General features: G+C 41.1%; 1 protein-coding gene across 1 annotated transcript in view; it reads right to left on the bottom strand.

Moving 5' to 3' along the window:
• The window catches only part of PLAA (phospholipase A2 activating protein), a 192,908-nt gene that overhangs the window by 39,619 nt on the left and 134,365 nt on the right, over positions 1-18,924 (bottom strand). The window contains exon 11 of the mRNA XM_078676710.1: positions 2,262-2,333. Within this exon, the coding sequence (XP_078532836.1) occupies positions 2,262-2,333 (72 nt within the window). The remainder of the gene's footprint in view (positions 1-2,261; positions 2,334-18,924) is intronic.

The raw sequence follows: 18,924 nt of genomic DNA on the forward strand, positions 1-18,924 counted from the left end.
GAGAAAAGAGGGTGAGGGAAGAGAGCCCACCTCCTTCATATTAGTTAATAGATCGTTAACACACTACCCAATATGCTCTATCAAATTCCCTACTGAAATAATTCACCATTTTTCATTTTTATTCTAAATAATATAAACTTGACAGTTATTTAATAGAGTTTTGTTTATTGCTTCAGTAGTGACAAATCACTCCTGATCATTGCCCAATAGATTATTTAGGGACTTCTGCCACCATTTGGCCATCACTTTGCCCATAGCTGAATGTAACCATAATCAATCTTCCCTGGATCCCTCAACTGAATCCATCATTTTGAGTCAAGAAAAATATATCACTTTATTTTAAAATTCCCCCACAGCTTCATCTTGTAAAGCTAAGCAACTCAATTCCTTCAGTCTCATGCATAAAGCGGTGTCATTAAGACACATTGGAGGTTTAGGAATTTAAACCGCTGCATTCCCCATGTTTGCATTTCCACCTACTATACCTTAAGGGTACAGTCTGATGACGACATATACAACTGTGGTCGGGCATGAGCACCTTTGTAATCGGCTCAACCTTTCCTAGCTCTTCTTTTTCAAGATTTCACGAGGGATATTATTGGTGCCATCTAGCCAAAGGAGCAACCTGCTGTAAATGGGATTTGGGAAACTGAGTGAAGATCTGGGATGGCTATCCCCACCACCCCACTTCCTCCTTGTCCATAGCTTCCTTTCTCCTTGTTCATAGTCTGCACCACCCCACACTAGCCTTGTAATCAAGATTTTAAACTTTTAGTAACAAAATAATTTACAAATAGGCCTATTTGGTGTACTTTGTTTATTTCCTTTCCTCATGAACGTAATACTAAAAGCCACGGCACAGGGAGGCATAACTCAGACAAGTAAAATGTGCACTTGATTCTCCACTTTTCTCAGCTAAATACTCACTTTCATGGTTGCCACTTTCGCTTACTTGTCTGCCAAACGTAATAGCAAAATTCTGCAAGTTAACAAAAAGGCTGCTTGATTGGATATATACATCTTTTTCAAATGCGAACTGTGAATGTCAATTAATCTTTTATCCGTAGTTCACCGAAGTTTCAGGATTAAGATTACTCAGTTTATTTTGTACGACTTTTGTAGGTCTTTACAGCATTTATGGGTCCGGCTTTTCTTTCAGGAACAATTTCTTTCAATTGTTTGGTCGTGTTATATTCGCTCTCTGCTGTATTCTTTTAATTGTCAAGTCAGTTGAGTGAAAAGAAAGCGCAAGGATAGTTTATAAACGTTCTTCAAAAATTGCTTTTCACATGAAGCATGAATGAAAACGTTATTGAGACTTCAATTATGCTTCATTCCCTATTTGCGGTTTATTTGTGCTGAATAGGCTTTGTCCCTAAGGGAGCAAGCACTGCCATAGTGTGTGTGGCACAACTGAGTATGTCCCAAAAAGTAAAATACTCTTGGCAGAATGTTTTGCCCTAACTCAAGAATCATGCTATTTGGCCAATATGTTCCGGGAAACTTGACTGGCCAAATTTTCTATTTTGGTGACTCTCCGCCTAATATGATAAGTATAGTTTACAGTCTTTTTTTTTTATGTTTTGTGCTTATACATGTGGTACGTGATTATGCAGCAATACAACATTTTGATAATAATGCACATGCATTTGGTATTTTTTATCTGCTGACATTTGTCAAGAGATTTCTTTCTAGCCAAAACTCCGATACTGAAATGCTCAAGTATTAAACATTCACACTTCGATTTTTCAGGAGACATTCTGGGCCCTGCCTTTTCTACATGTAAATGCCACTATCTCTAATTTGATTTTGTTAAGCGGCAGTTTGTCTAATTTACAATACACCATTATGCTACTCATCTAGCTACATTATAGCTTATAACAATGGGGTCCTCTACATATACCAGGGCTGGGATGCAGATACCCTGCTTTGCTGGACTACTCTGAAAATTGGAATAAGATCATAATATACTCCATTCACAAATAGCTTTATGGATATTGAAAGTGCCAATGCAGCATTTTTTAAACAGTTTTCTATCAGTTCACCAATGCAGACAGCGTGAGAGTCCGTAACCGGACCAAGAGATACAATCAGATACCAGTTCTTATACGTTAACCCTTCCCATCCCAGAAGTTGAAAAGTAAAGAGTAAGATGCCGACTAATCCATGAAATGTAACTGCATCCAGAAATATATTAAACAAAGCAATATTGCAGACGTGCAGAGCTTACTTGGAAAAATTAAGAGGAGTAATGTCATTACCTGTAAAAGGATCAGCACCACTTGAAGGAGGTACAGTATTTGATCCCGCGCCCGGGACATAGCGACCACTACCTAAAAGAATAAAAATGTAATATTAGCAAACACACATCTACAGAAAACACATTCTTATCATATAAACAATTCACTTGAATGTCAGTAAGACCTGCTAACTTGTATAGGAATAAAACAATCCACTGACCTTTTAAAAATGTGAACTGACGAACTTGAGAAAAAAAATTGTGATAATCTGGTTGTTGGAACAATTAGGTAGAGAATTGTCAGGAGCATGCGCTTGCAGGGACCATGCAAGATAAGATAATTAAAAATGAAAATCTACACTTTGTATTTAGTTTTAACACAAAAATCACTTCGGGACCATTTCTGCTTGGGATGTTGAACTCCGAACAATAACAATTTGTACAGGAAGGAGAGCATGGACTACGAGCATCTAAATCACCATGGAGGTGACTTTTTTATGTCATAAAGAGTAGAACTGTAACTTGTCTTCTATAATTACATGACAATGTAAGCAAGTTATTTGCCAGCTAGAAAAATGTATCAGGATAGCTAGCTACTATTCTAATGCGTATAGACTGACTACTCCTCATAAAACTTAGTATTAGAAGCATTTATAATGAAGGATCTGGGTACCTCTTGTTCTTTGATATTATTGTTCACAAAGAACATCACGCCAAGCTAGAAGTTGTGAATAAAAATATGCTGGTGAGAATAACTAAATCTGTGTTGTCAAGAGGGAAACACTGACTGTAAAACCGAGCTCACTGTTACGGCAAATTTTCATTATTTTGTCCTTCGCTTCCTAGGTCTCAAACTGTCGGGACAGATTCAATACTACTGTAAAGAGAATACAGCATGCAACTGAATCGAATTAAACTGTACTGATTTTGAAAGACTAGACAAATTAAGTCCTCAAAAAAGTGCCCACACAGCAAAGTCCTACACAAACCTATCTCTATCGGCAAAGGACAACTTTATTTTTCAAATATCAAAATCAATGGCTTGCTGCTATAATACAAAGCATAGGAGGTGAACGCTCTTTTTCTATGATCATCGCGCTAACTGTTAATCATAACATCATATATGCAATCAGTTTCAATCTAATACGGACTATTAATAATGAAACTGTTACATTGTTAAATTTGGTTAATTTAATAATGTTAACATGCCCCAACCACGCATACAATTTTTCACATAATATCAAAAAATATCAGTTTGGGTCTTCTGTAGCTTGACCTGGTCTACAAAGACAGTTTGTCTGATGTTACTCTGCTCAGCTTTAAAAACCAGCGTAGGAGGCATAGTAGGGCTACTGATAAAGAAACTCAACCAGATCTAAAAGTAAGCTTAAAATGTAAAGTACAATTTCTTTTGGAGTATTCAATCTTAATGACAATAGCCACTGCTGGGCACAGGCTTTCACTTAATGTAGCAGATGAGAAAACCCTGGCAGCCATATCATGGATCCATAGGTTAGAAAGGAATTCCTTTGTTCTTTCATACTTTTACCAATGGAAAAATCAACAGTCCTCCAAAAGTGTTGCTAAAGGTTGCAAGGGCACTAAGTACCGCATTCAAACAAGTATATTTTGGCTACCACATCTGTTTTGAACCAAACTCAATCCCAAAGGTATTTTTAGATCTTCATCTTTTAAAAGAGTGACCGGTCCATGGTTTGAATCAAGCAACGTTTAATGGAGTCTTATCAAGTATACCAAGGTCATCCGCATGTGACAATGTAAATAGTTCTGGTGGGCAAAGTAAAAAGTGAAATTGTGCACAGACTAAGTATAGGATTAGGTCACTTAAGATATTAGAGGGAGGGTACCGATAGACATCCCTGCCTCAATCAAGAGCATTGAGGGATATAGCCAAGTGAAAAATTACCTCTAGGTCTGAACATTGTGACCCGGTTGTTTATGTGAAGGTCATTCACAATACAGATCAGAGGGGCAGGGGCAGGGCACTGCAGGTTTATCAGTTTATTCCACAATAGGAATCTGTCGCTACTGTCAAGGCTTTCAAGAAGTTTACAAATACATAACGGAGCAGCACAACACTTCTACTCACATATTTACTAGAAAGACGTACAAGAAAGAAAGAAGTGCAAATGCCACCCCACACTTATAACATTGATATTATTTTTCAAAACATCGTCTTTAAGGTATTTTTAATTGTCTTAACACCATTAATTTAGTTAAGAATGGCTCTGTCATATTATCCTGGCTGGAAAATATAAAAGTCTCAGGATCCAATAAATTGCCTCAATTTTCAGGTCTTCCTTTTTTAAAGACGGGAACTAGGCATGAGCCCGCCCAGAGTGCACATATATTGCCAGTAGTGAGTATGGAGAGAAACCGGATTTAAGTACCATTACCCAACAAATTACATTTTTTCCCAATATTTCAGCACAGGCCATCTGCACTCTTTGCTTCAGTCCTTTAGATCTTCTACTTTTTTATGATGATGGAGCACATATACTCTGAAATTAGAAATTTGGATAACTAATGATCTATTAACCAGTAAAACTGCTACCTGGATACTTCCTGGAGTGCATAGATATGGGTATCGAAACCAAGACTGCTCTTCAAGCAGACAGTTACTCGTAACAGTGGGCATTAAATTAGTTCTGATAGCAACTTAACGCCCCAAATCTATTGTTAAACTTCATATTTTTAAATATAACTTTAGTTTCTCTTCAGCTTTAATGTACTCGTCAACAGGCCTAAAACAAAGGAGGCCAATCTGCTGACTCAGTGTTGCCAAGATCTCAATACGGCTTATGAACAACTCTCCCCTGCAACTGGACATAAGGACTGAACTAGTGTTTTTTTTTAATTAAATACCAACTTGGTTTCGTGGTGAGGTTTTCCTTACAGAGAGCTCCGATCATCTAAATGTTCAATAGACCCGGGTTACAATATCTTCTGTACTACCTGAACACACCTCCCTTACTATTATAGAACTGCTAATACTAATAAGGCTTTCGGAATGGTGTTTTGAAATACCTCTGTTTGAAGCGTGGGTATATCCATTTATATTTCGATGTTGGCTTGAAGGCAAAATAGGGAGACAAAGCACAAAAGACTGAGGTATAGGAGCTCTCTTTTGCCATGCCAAGACAAAGTTATGGCAGTAAGGAAAAAGCATGGGTCATACCAAGTGGACGGGGGTCTTGTAGAGTCTCTTGCAAAGCACCATTTCAAGAGCTGCAAATTATGCTCTTCTGCATTATATGCCGGTGATTGTTGCAATGATGATGTTCAAATTTAAGACCCAGAATATGCCACTTTGACTATCTCCCAATTATGCTGGACTATCAAGCGGACAACGTTTACCACCGAAACATAAAGCTCTCCGTAAATGGAACCAATACATTTTGATTTGCAATGGTATATGCCCTGGATTACTGCAATAAATATGATCAAATTTAGTGTCGAAATACGTCGTTTTGAATCCACCTCTCTGGCAATCATATTGAGATTATGATGTGAAAGAATATCAGCACTGAATCCTCCTCTTCATATAGAAGGCTCTCCAGTAAATGGAACTGTTACATTCTGATAAATATTATGAAACTCAGAGGACATAAATAGATCGCCCAATTCCCATAGAGGCACATTCTGAATTATTCAATACTAAAACAAGCCTGTGTTACTACTAAATGAGTAATGTAAACTCTGATGGCTGTCATGTATGTAAACAAATAGGTAATAGCAAATAGCATTACATTATCTCTGCAATTCTTAAAGCAGATACCCATCCTGTGACAAATATATTACGGTCTCCTATAAACTGATTCTACGTTCCGCAGCAATCTATTCGATTAAGGCAGAATGCGTTGCCGATCAACTAAAGACTAGACACTGTTTAGTCTTTAGGGACCTCTCCCTATTTAGCCTGCCAATAAATACGTGTTTGTTCCTTAATGGCAAAAGGTTTTAGTGCAGGATTTAAACCCAATGAAAGACTAGTTAATTGATAATGTTGACCTGAGGTATTGTTTAATTTTCTTCATTAGGAGTTGAAAGTATGCATCCTAAATGAACATCTTCAGATTTTGGCTATTCACACAGTTGCAAAATCTCTAAAATCTGAACCAGCGTTACCTCGTCAAAGGTGTCTAAACCTCAAAATAGTCATACAGCCAGAACAGGTCATAGTTATCTATTTTTTGTTTTATAATGAAGAACAAGAATAGATCCTTTGAATGTTGGTGCAGAAGATTTATTGCAAATGGACAAGTAATTTCTGACATTCTTCTTGAGGAAATGCTGACAACTTATGAAATTGTAGCCGTGAAACAGGCGAGGGTTCGAGGAAAGTGTACAGCAAATCTTTCCTTGAATACATTCAGTTCCCAATATGCCTGGCCCACATCCTATAACTAATGTTGCAAGTAATCGCCTATCAACTGCCAAGTTAAGTCACTAATCCTAACTGGAATTCAGACTGTCACACTGAAACCATCTAAAGAATATACTGAAACTCATTCACTTTGAAAAACCATGAACTGAAGAAGTCTCAAGCTTTAGACACTTTACTAGACAAAAGTTACCCCAGTTCTTATACTGATGTACACAAGCTGCCACCTGGCCGGGTGTATTATCTCTTGTCTTGAGACTTTGTGGTAAATGTTAAGGTGAAGATATCAAGGACACTTTAACCAGAGTACAGTAAATGGCATTCATGAGAGTTTGTGAGTGATGCAGCTTCATGGGAGATGGTAACATTGAAAAGCTTACTTAGGGAGAAGACTGGAGAAGGAGTATGCAGCTGAAACTCAGCAATTCTACTAAATCTCCAAGACTTTTAGATGAAAGCACTATCATCAAAAGTTACATTCTTAACTCCTCTCGAGAATACAATAGTGTTTAATATTTCATGGACTGCAGCTGGACCAGACAGCTCACCTCTTGAAAATAGGGTAGGAGGTTCAGGCCAATAAAGCCACAGCCCTGATTTACAAAGATAATCTATATATAAAAAAACCAAAGTATGTCCGTTTGTCCTTTATGTATTACTACACCATTCATCCGATCGGCATGAAACTTTGGGAAGTTGTTGAGTACACTCCCGCGACGGTTTGTGGCAAAAAAACCCAACAATTTTTTAAAATAAAAAATTGTTAAAAGTTGTTGAGTACACTCCCGCGAAGAATTCTGGCAAAAAAAAAAAAGTGTAAAATATCGGCCCCCCGGCCACCCAGGGCCCTCATAATCTTTCCAATACTGAACGTTTACAGTTTCTGGTGCGACTCACTTTTGCAATGGCCATCAACAAAGCACAAGGACAATCGCTGCAAGTGTGTGGACTAGATTTGGAGAATCCGTGCTTCTCACATGGACAAATGTAAGTGGCCAGCTCACGCGTCAGAAAACCTTCTGATTTATTTGTGTACGCACCAGACGGAAAAACAAAAAATACCGTGTATCCACAAGCACTCGAATAAATAAACAGAATTAAAACACTTTAAAATGATTTCCATATTAAAATGAATAAGTTTCAATAAAAATTACACAATGTAAATTGAATGTTATCATAACAAGTTTCCTTAAATGTCCTTTCTTCTGAGATCGCAGCAACGCGCGACGGGTAAGCTAGTAGTTAATAAAACTAATGTCACGCTCCCGAAATCTTAAAGTGAAATGGGAAGTAGACTTTGAAACGATAGTGGATTCTGAATGGAAAGAAGTCTTGCCGTACCTTAGAAAGGAGGAGATTAAGGCAGAGTTGAGGGTGGTAGTGCTAAAGATACCAAACAGAGTCTACACCTGAAACCAACTATTCAAGTTCAGCGGATATAGCCTGGAGTGTGAATTTTATCTTACCATTTGGTTATGTCTCTTGAAAGTAGTCTGACATTGCCCGACTAAGGTGGCTTAAATTCCCATAGATGAAGGGGAGAAACTAATGCTCCTCCGTATCTGGGCTGAGAGTTGCCACCAGTGTATACTAAATACCTTTGTAACATAGGTCTTATGGTAGCGCATAGGGGCACTGTTGATTAGACAGTTGGCATGCAAACATGAATTGATGAATGGATGGGGAAAAACACGCTTATGAGTGAAGTGGCTGTCCAAAAAAGTATGAAAAGATACGGGGACTTGCAGAAGGTACCCTAGACCTTTCTTCATCGATACAGCACCTTGAGGCATTTATCTGCTTGTACCTCACTATTTCAGCATATTCTGAGGCAGGGGAAATAGTCAACAATCATCCCAGGTTACCAACCGAGATTTACCTAGTTGTGGATATTGTCTCTTTTATAGTGTGTCTCACTGGAAAGTCTGCTCATTACACTGTATAAACTGAAATACTATTGTGTCAGATTATATTTGAAAAAAAGCAATAACATGTTTAAAAAAAAAAGATTTCAAAGATAAAACCACAAGTATAAGTCGAGGGAACCTGAAGGAATCTTACTTCTGTACAATCTGACAAATGTAGATACTCTGATATCTGTGATGGACTGAGCTGAGTAATGCAGTCAAGAAGGGAGTTTCTCCTTAGACCTATTTTCCTTATGAAGCTGACAAACCAAGACAAAGTTTTTTGTGGACCAGAAATTCCATTTGAATTTAGGATGTGGGCTTGTGAAGATACTTGGCAAATTCACGGTTGTTTGGGAACAGGCCCACAAGCTGCTCTCTCTTGGTGAGTGCAATTGAGAAACAAGGTCAAATAGCAGATATATCACAACACACAAGAAATGCGTTACTTACCTGTAACTGCCGTTATCCAGTATTGGTGTCTTTCATAGATTCACATGCCTGAATCATTCCCCGTCGTCGAGACGGGAGTCTCCGGTACACAGAAAAGTAATGTCTTATAGACATACATAGAGAATAGTAGGCCTAAAGGCCTCACCTTAGTAACATATCCATGTCCTTTTGTAAAAAGGACCAAACTCTAGAGAAGAGCCAATCAGCAATCACCTCCCTCTAGAACCTTCCTGGCAGGAGCCTCAGTCCCTCAGATTTCCGTACGCACTAAGCTAAGTAGGCGTGACACTGAGAGAGTTAGGTGAGTCCTTCCAGGGGAGGCGGGAGGGTTGCCTGTGAATCTATGAAAGACACCAATACTGTATAACTGCAGTTACAGGTAAGTAACGCATTTCTTATCCGGTATTATGGGTGTCTTTCATAGATTCACATGTCTGAATCAGAGTAGCAAGCAATGCAGAGTGCACATTTCTGATGGAACAGCATATACAAATCCTTAGAAAAGACACATCATGCGAGCATGAACCATCATTAGACCTCCACAATAAGTATTACTAAAGAAATGTGCACACCAGAGTAGGATGGAGGGACGGAGGAAGGCTCACCTTACTAAAAAGATGGCGTAACACTGATTGTCTCACTGCTGCATCATTCATCAGTTCCGTATCCAGGCAGTAGTGCCTAGTGAAGGTATGCGGCGACTTCCATGTTGCCACCCTGCAAATGTTAAAGACTGGCACCCCTGCAAAGAGAGCTATAGAAGTGGACATAGCTCTCGTGGATTGCGCTCTCACTTTGGAATGCAATGGCTGTCCAGCTTGGTCATGACAGAAAGCAATGGCTGCAGAAATCCATCTGGAGATGCTCTGCTTGGCAAGCGGTAGACCTTTCCTAGGTCTGCTGTAAGCTACGAATAGCTGGTTAGATTTCCTGAATGTTTTCGTTCTGTCAGTGTAAACTTCAAGCATCGCTTGAGATCCAAAGAAAGCAGCAATCTCTCAGCTGCCGTGCTTGGGTTAGGAAAGAAGGAACGCAGAACCACAGGTTCATTTAGGTGGAAGTCCGACGGGACTTTTGAGATAAACCTAGGATTGGTTCTTAGGATTACTCTGTCGTTATTAAACTGTAGAAATAGATCCTGGATTGAAAACGCCTGTAGCTCACTGACCCCCCTTGCAGATGTGAGCATCAGGAGGAGTGCTGATTTCCACGAGGCACACTTTAGGTCAGCTCTGTGTACTGGTTTGAACGGATGTTTCATGAGCTGGTTAAGAACCACATTGAGATGCCAGGTAGGTGGCAACATCCTTACTGGCGGAAAAGATCTGTATAATCGTTTTAGAAATTGCTTAAACAACCCGCTTGACCAGAGCGATGGACTCGTTGAAGTTCTTTACAACGAGATATTGCTGCTAAGTGTACTTTAATGGAGGAGTGGGCTAGGCCCAACTGTCTAACATATATTGAGGTTAGAGACACTAGCCTCTAGACTGGGCTCTCCAATGATCACGAAAACTAGGTTTTCTCATTCAAGTTCATTCAAGTTTATTCAATTCATGACAATTTAAACTCAAATTTGATGTTTGACGTAACGTATTCTATCTTGCCAACATAATGAAATTCTTATGATGTGCTGTCAATCAATGCATAAATCCACGTTTTTGAAATTACCCAATGCATTTCGGGTCAAGCAACAACCCTGACCCTTCGTCAGGGGTCTATGGAAAAGAAATCAAACAGGACCAAATTAGTCACCCTTCACATAGATAAAACTACTGGATAATAAGGCGTAGCGTCACTCTCACAGCACGTTGTGAGGGAAAAAAACTGAAAAAGTAAAAATATCGTGATCAACAGTAAGACTCAAGACCCCAATTAAAACTTACAACACGCATACCATGAAGTTTAACTAAGCTGAGCAGAAGAGTGCTCCACCTCGGTGCTATAAAGGCATAATAACGCTGGCTTCTCCCTAAAGGTGCAAGCGTGCAGAATGCTAAAATTTAGCAAACAAACTCAAAAATATAACTTACAAGCTCTCCGGAGCGTTTGCGCTTCCATGGATTCCACAAGTTACCACAAACTAACTACACAAGTGCTAATAGGGTAGAGAATGTGTCACGTGACCGCGATCGCAACCAATGGCGTTGCAGGACCGTGGTCACGTGAAACGAGTATTTAGGCTTCAAAACAAAGATGCGCTCGTCAGTGATGCGCGGAAAACCCTTGCAACATAATTAATGACACTACGACTTTAAAAAAAAACAAAAAAAAAAAACGGAAGGATAGGAGCTTAAGTGAAACAAAACCTAAACACAAATGTGAAATTAAAATTGCAATTACTACACACGCAATACATACAATTGAATATACTGTATATCTGAATTATAAACCATGGCTCTTATGCAGGGTAACAGGATATGGAACAAGTCAATGAACCCAATCAGTGAGTCATAGGGCCCATGCGTGCTCAATGCGATCATTCAAACCCATAGGATGGGAAGAGTTAAGTTTTTTGATCCAGTGAAACTCCGCTCTAAGTCTTTGTTTCATGGGATCCATGTCAGGACGCTGATGGATAACCTCGATCACCATGAATTTTAACTGTGAGATTTGATGATTCATCTCTTTCCAATGGCATGCTATTGCTGATTTGAGATTGTTGAGTCTAATATTGCTTTTGTGTTCCGTAATGCGGACCTTCAGTTTGCGTTCAGTTTGCCCAATGTATGCCTTGCCACATGGGCACTTGATCAGATATATACAATTTGCGGTGTCACAATTACCGGAATGCTCTAATTCAATAGGAACACCTTTGGTGGGATGCATCAAGATGTTACCGCAGATAACATTATTGCAATGAATGCAATTAAAACACTTGGACATTCCTTTCCATATTTTCTTTTCTTTCCTTGAAGTGTTGAGCACTTCTTTCAGATTTTTCGACCTTTGATATGCGAAAGTAATACGTTCATTATATAGATCTTTCAGATCTGGTTCAGATTGTACCAAATGCCAATGTTTATTGATGATTCTTTTGATTTTCTCTGAGTCTGATGAATATTTGAGTACACATACGGTTTTTTTGATGGTGGGTTTGCTTTTCGGTGTCAGCAAGTCAATCCTCTGTATTTTATCAACTTTAGCCATCGCTTGTATTAGGATATCATCAGGATACCCTCTCAGTTTGTACTTTGCAGTTTGTCGAGAAATTGATTCTTTAGCTTGTTCTCCGTCAGATGTTATTCTCTTTAATCGTGTGTATTGCGAGAAAGGCAAATGTTTTTTCAATGGCTCCGGGTGGAAACTTTGAAAGAGCAAACTTGAGTTTCTATCGGTAGGTTTCTGAAATACTTTGGTGCTGATCTCATGATTGGAAATGTTAATTTGTACATCCAGAAAAGATATGGAATCTTTGGATATGGTGTGTGTGAATTTGATCCTTTCATTATGACCATTGAGCATTTTGATGTTGTCTTCCAGTTTTTCTCTTGATCCGCACCAGATCAAAAAAATATCATCGATGAATCTCTTAAACATGGTTAAACCTTCAGTCCATGTTTGATTGACAAGTATATGATCCCTTTCAAATTTTTGCATGAATATATTGGCGTATGAGGGGGCCCCCCCAAAGCCCATCGATGTTCCGTTAGATTGATTAAAAAATTTTCCTTTCCATTCGAAATAGCTGTGATATAATGCGTACTGCATTAGTTCCAAAATCAAAATTCTTTGATATTCTTCAAGTTCACTATGTAGTAAGCTCCATTCTAGTGCCTCGATGCCCTCTCTGTGTGGGATAGAAGTGTACAGTGCGACGACATCAATCGTGCATAACCAATACGTTTCACTAGGTATCAATTTCACACTGTTTAACATATTCAAGAAAGATGTAGTATCCTATTCATGCAAAAATTTGAAAGGGATCATATACTTGTCAATCAAACATGGACTGAAGGTTTAACCATGTTTAAGAGATTCATCGATGATATTTTTTTTATCTGGTGCGGATCAAGAGAAAAACTGGAAGACAACATCAAAATGCTCAATGGTCATAATGAAAGGATCAAATTCACACACACCATATCCAAAGATTCCATATCTTTTCTGGATGTACAAATTAACATTTCCAATCATGAGATCAGCACCAAAGTATTTCAGAAACCTACCGATAGAAACTCAAGTTTGCTCTTTCAAAGTTTCCACCCGGAGCCATTGAAAAAACATTTGCCTTTCTCGCAATACACACGATTAAAGAGAATAACATCTGACGGAGAACAAGCTAAAGAATCAATTTCTCGACAAACTGCAAAGTACAAACTGAGAGGGTATCCTGATGATATCCTAATACAAGCGATGGCTAAAGTTGATAAAATACAGAGGATTGACTTGCTGACACCGAAAAGCAAACCCACCATCAAAAAAACTGTATGTGTACTCAAATATTCATCAGACTCAGAGAAAATCAAAAGAATCATCAATAAACATTGGCATTTGGTACAATCTGAACCAGATCTGAAAGATCTATATAATGAACGTATTACTTTCGCATATCAAAGGTCGAAAAATCTGAAAGAAGTGCTCAACACTTCAAGGAAAGAAAAGAAAATATGGAAAGGAATGTCCAAGTGTTTTAATTGCATTCATTGCAATAATGTTATCTGCGGTAACATCTTGATGCATCCCACCAAAGGTGTTCCTATTGAATTAGAGCATTCCGGTAATTGTGACACCGCAAATTGTATATATCTGATCAAGTGCCCATGTGGCAAGGCATACATTGGGCAAACTGAACGCAAACTGAAGGTCCGCATTACGGAACACAAAAGCAATATTAGACTCAACAATCTCAAATCAGCAATAGCATGCCATTGGAAAGAGATGAATCATCAAATCTCAGTTAAAATTCATGGTGATCGAGGTTATCCATCAGCGTCCTGACATGGATCCCATGAAACAAAGACTTAGAGCGGAGTTTCACTGGATCAAAAAACTTAACTCTTCCCATCCTATGGGTTTGAATGATCGCATTGAGCACGCATGGGCCCTATGACTCACTGATTGGGTTCATTGACTTGTTCCATATCCTGTTACCCTGCATAAGAGCCATGGTTTATAATTCAGATATACAGTATATTCAATTGTATGTATTGCGTGTGTAGTAATTGCAATTTCAATTTCACATTTGTGTTTAGGTTTTGTTTCACTTAAGCTCCTATCCTTCCGTTTTTTTTTTTTTTTTTTAAAGTCGTAGTGTCATTAATTATGTTGCAAGGGTTTTCCGCGTATCACTGACGAGCGCATCTTTGTTTTGAAGCCTAAATACTCGTTTCACGTGACCACGGTCCTGCAACGCCATTGGTTGCGATCGCGGTCACGTGACACATTCTCTACCCTATTAGCACTTGTGTAGTTAGTTTGTGGTAACTTGTGGAATCCATGGAAGCGCAAACGCTCCGGAGAGCTTGTAAGTTATATTTTTGAGGTTGTTTGCAAAATTTTTGCATTCTGCACGCTTGCACCTTTAGGGAGAAGCCAGCGTTATTATGCCTTTATAGCACCGAGGTGGAGCACTCTTCTGCTCAGCTTAGTTAAACTTCATGGTATGCGTGTTGTAAGTTTTAGTTGGGGTCTTGAGTCTTACTGTTGATCACGATATTTTTACTTTTTCAGTTTCTTTTTCCCTCACAACGTGCTGTGAGAGTGACGCTACGCCTTATTATCGAGTAGTTTTATCTATGTGAAGGGTGACTAATTTGGTCCTGTTTGATTTCTTTTCCATAGACCCCTGACGAAGGGTCACGGTTGTTGCTTGACCCGAAATGCATTGGGTAATTTCAAAAACGTGGATTTATGCATTGATTGACAGCACATCATAAGAATTTCATTATGTTGGCAAGATAGAATACGTTACGTCAAACATCAAATTTGAGTTTAAATTGTCATGAATTGAATAAACTTGAATGAACTTGAATGAGAAAACCTAGTTTTCGTGATCATTGGAGAGCCCAGTCTAGAGGCTAGTGTCTCTAACCTCAATATATGTTAGATTCTTAAAGGCACGTGTAGGCTACGTGCGACGATGAGGGCACCCACCAGTACTCCTCATTAATCGTTTGAAAACAGTTGACAGAGTGCTCAGGATAACATTATTTGTTCTAGGCCCAACTGTGCCAGATGTAATAGATAAGGTAATATTTGCTCTGGAGATGTGGAGAAAGGCAGAATTCCGTGATCTGCACACCAAACACAAAAGTGCTTCCATTTCAGGGAATACGTCTTGGTCATGCTATCCGCCCTTGCTCTGGCAAGAATGTCTATAGTCTTGTGGAATATTCAGATTGTGGAACTCTCTGAACTCAGGAGCCAGGCGACTAACCTGAGAGACTTCAGATCCGGATGTTGAACTTTATTGTTGTTCATTGTAAGCAGAGATAGATACTGCCGCAGGTGGACCGGCGGCTCCAGGGATAGACGGTGGAGCTCTGTGAACCAATGTTGCTTCGGCCAAGTTGGGGCTATTAAAATTAGAGTACAAGCCTCCACCTAAATTTTCCTGAGGACTCTGGGAAGCATCGGGAATGGCGGAAAGGCGTACGGAACGACGTTGCGCCATGCGATGGAAGATGCATTCCCTAGAGACCCTGACTGGGGATGCCAACTTGCGAAGTGTGGGCATTTGGCGTTCATTGTCGTCGCAAATAGATCGATTTGCGGTGTGCCCCATCTGGAGAAGATCTGGTCGATAATTTGTTGATCTAGCTCCCACAAGTGACGATGTTTTCTGCCTGCTCAACACGTCGGTGAGCACATTGTCCGTGCCTGGGACATATTCCGCTCTTCGGGTTATATTGTGGGAGGAAAGCTTGAAGGGCCAGGAAGACCGCCCGCAGTTCGAGCAGATTGATGTGTAGTTTCTTCTCCATAGGAGACCACTACCCGCTTATCTGTAGCTCTTGCAGAAAAGCTCCCCAGCCTTCCAAGGAGGCAACTGTTGCAAGCCTTGAGACAGGTTTTGAGATGACATCCACCATTGCAGGGCTCCGACCATCTGAGGATTCACTTTTATGTGGTCGTCGAATGACCAAGTGCATTGGACCCACTGCTTCGAGAGCGCGTCCTGTAGATTCCTCATTCGTAGTCGACGGTGAGGAATCAGGAGGATACACGCCGACATCATCCCCAGGAGGGATTTGAAGAGACGGACTGTCAAGACTTTCTTCGAGGCTACTATAGCAGCTAGTACAAGGGGCTTGTTCATCCTCTCTCTGGATGGGAAAGCTTTTGCTGACCATGTGTCCAGGGTTGCACCTAGGAAACTGATGCACTGATTGAGGGTGAGACCCAAGCAATCGAAAAGCGGGCATTGCGAAACTGCAAGTGTCTGCCTGCTACTGCAAATTCGAAGTACCTTTTTGTGATTCCTGTGAATTGGGATATGGAAGTAAGAGGCCTGTATGTCTAGGGACGCCCTAAAATCCTGCTGTTACAGTAGTTGCAAGACCTCCTGGACCGTTACCATGCGAAACGACTGCTTCTTAGGAAATTGTTGAGGGCCTTAAGGTCCAAGATTGGTCTCCACTTCTTGTCTTTTTTCTGGATCAAAAGAAGCAGGAATAAAACCCTTTTCCCTTCTGAGATGGAGGTACTCTCTCTATTGCTCCTTTCTGCAGCATAATCGAGATCTCTCATAGAAGCAGCCGTAGATTTTTGTTATTTCCGCTGTCCTTTACCTTGAAAGGACGACCTCCCAAAAGATGATTGCTTGTTTTGCTGTTGTTGGCGCGGTTGGTATTGCGGTCTACTCTGGCCTGAAGGGCAGGAAGACTTGTATTAATAATTTCCTCTGTAGGAAGACTGTCCTCTTTCTCTATTTCTGCTAAAGGACTGGTTCTTATACTGAAGAGTGCCCAAAGCTCTCGCAGTGTCTGCTTCGTCAATGTTTTGTGCCAAATAGTAACTGGCTAACATATTGCATGTCCAAAATCTTTGTTTGCACCTCAGGACGGAAAGAGGTTGCCTTTAGCCATCCTTGGAGCCGCAAGACTGCTGCTCCAGCCAACTGGTGGAACCCTGTCATAGCGATATCCATCTTGCAGTCTATAGTTTCTGACGCCGATGCTTCACCATCTAGCAGAATCCTCTTTGGATGAATCTGGCAATTTCGACAGCTATGGGACTATGTGTGCCCACAATTGCCTATCATAGCGTCCCAAGAGCGCTAGGGCGTTCGCGGCCTTTACCGTCATTGCCGATATTGAGGAAAACCTGTTCCCAATGTTGTTCACTCTTCTTACCTCCTTATCAGGAGGAAGCGACAGAGGGGCCGAAGGATTCCTGGAGGTCTTCTGGGCCGCCTGTGTCACCACGGAGTACGGCTTAGGATGTCCTGTTAAACACGCCGGTGCTGTATCTGGCGCCCTATACTTCCTATCCAACTGAGGGATCACTGGTGATACAGATGAGGGGTTCTGCAAGACCTTTACCCCTTCTGACTATAGATAATCGATAATCGGTATTGACCTTAGTGCCTCCTTGAGAGGTTCTGTGAAGTCATACAAGAAGCAGACCTGTTCTTGAGAGACCATTGAGATCTTAAAACGTTGAGCAGCCCTCTCTACCACATTATAAGAGATTCCAGAATTGTCGGAATTTCCCTCGTCTACGAGTCCGTCGACGAGATCGGCGTAATAGACTATACCGTCGTAGACGAGCAGTCATGGACGAGGCCGTCGTAGGCGACGGCAGACGATCCGTCATAGACGAGGCCGTCGACGACGAGCCATCGTAGAGGAGCAATCGAAGATGAGGCCATGGTAGACGAGGCCATGGTAGAGGAGGCCATGGTAGAGGAGGCCATGGTAGACGAGGCCATGGTAGACGAGGCCATGGTAGACGAGGCCATGGTAGACGAGGCCATGGTAGACGAGGCCATGGTAGACGAGGCCATGGTAGACGAGGCCATGGTAGACGAGGCCATGGTAGACGAGGCCATGGTAGACGAGGCCATGGTAGACGAGGCCATGGTAGACGAGGCCATGGTAGACGAGGCCATTGTAGACTAGGCCATCGTCGACGTCGTAGACGAGCAGTCATAGACGAGGCCGTCGATGACGATGCCGTCGTAGATGAGCCATCGAAGACGAGCCCTCGTAGATGAGGCCATCGTAGACGAGGCCATCGTCGACGCCATAGACAGGCCGTCGTAGACGAGCAGTCATAGACGAGGCCGTCATCGACGAGGCCGTCGTAGACGAGGCCATCGTAGACGAGGCCATCGTAGACGCCGTAAACAGGCCGTCATAGACGAGCAGTCAGATGAGGCCGTCGTCGTCGACGAGCAGTCATAGACGAGCCATTGTAGATGAGCCATCGTAGACGAGGCCGTCGTAGATGAGGCCGTCGTAGATGAGGCCGTCGTCGACGCCGTAAACAGGCCGTCGTAGATGAGCAGTCATAGACGAGGCCGCAGTCGTCGACGAGCCGTCGTAGATGAGCCATCGTAGACGAGGCCATCGTAGACGAGGCCATCGTAGACGAAGAGGCTGTAATAGGCAATGATGATGGTTTCTTCATTGACGATCCTGTTGACAATGTTGGCTTCTTAGTCTTTACCTCAGGAGGTATAGAAGACGCCTTCCTGAAGGGTCCTATGACCAGAGGAGGTGATTTTGACGGCTCAGAAGTCGTCTTTTTTACATGATTTTTCTCCAAAAGCAAGTCCTTTACTCCCCTTTTCCACAGAGTGAGGAGATTTTTATGAACTGCGCCCAGAAGACCCATGAGTGGTCTTTTTGAGGGCCTTCTCAGGATGTTCCCCTGAGGAATGAGTCTGAGGAGATTCTCTTCTCTTTTGAGGTCTCCTAGACGTTGAGGATAACGCCTCATCACGGTCACTGGAGAAAATAAAAAACCTCCTT

This window comes from Lissotriton helveticus, chromosome 2_1 (genome assembly GCF_964261635.1).
Source record: "Lissotriton helveticus chromosome 2_1, aLisHel1.1, whole genome shotgun sequence".
In the NCBI taxonomy this organism is placed as follows: domain Eukaryota; kingdom Metazoa; phylum Chordata; class Amphibia; order Caudata; family Salamandridae; genus Lissotriton; species Lissotriton helveticus.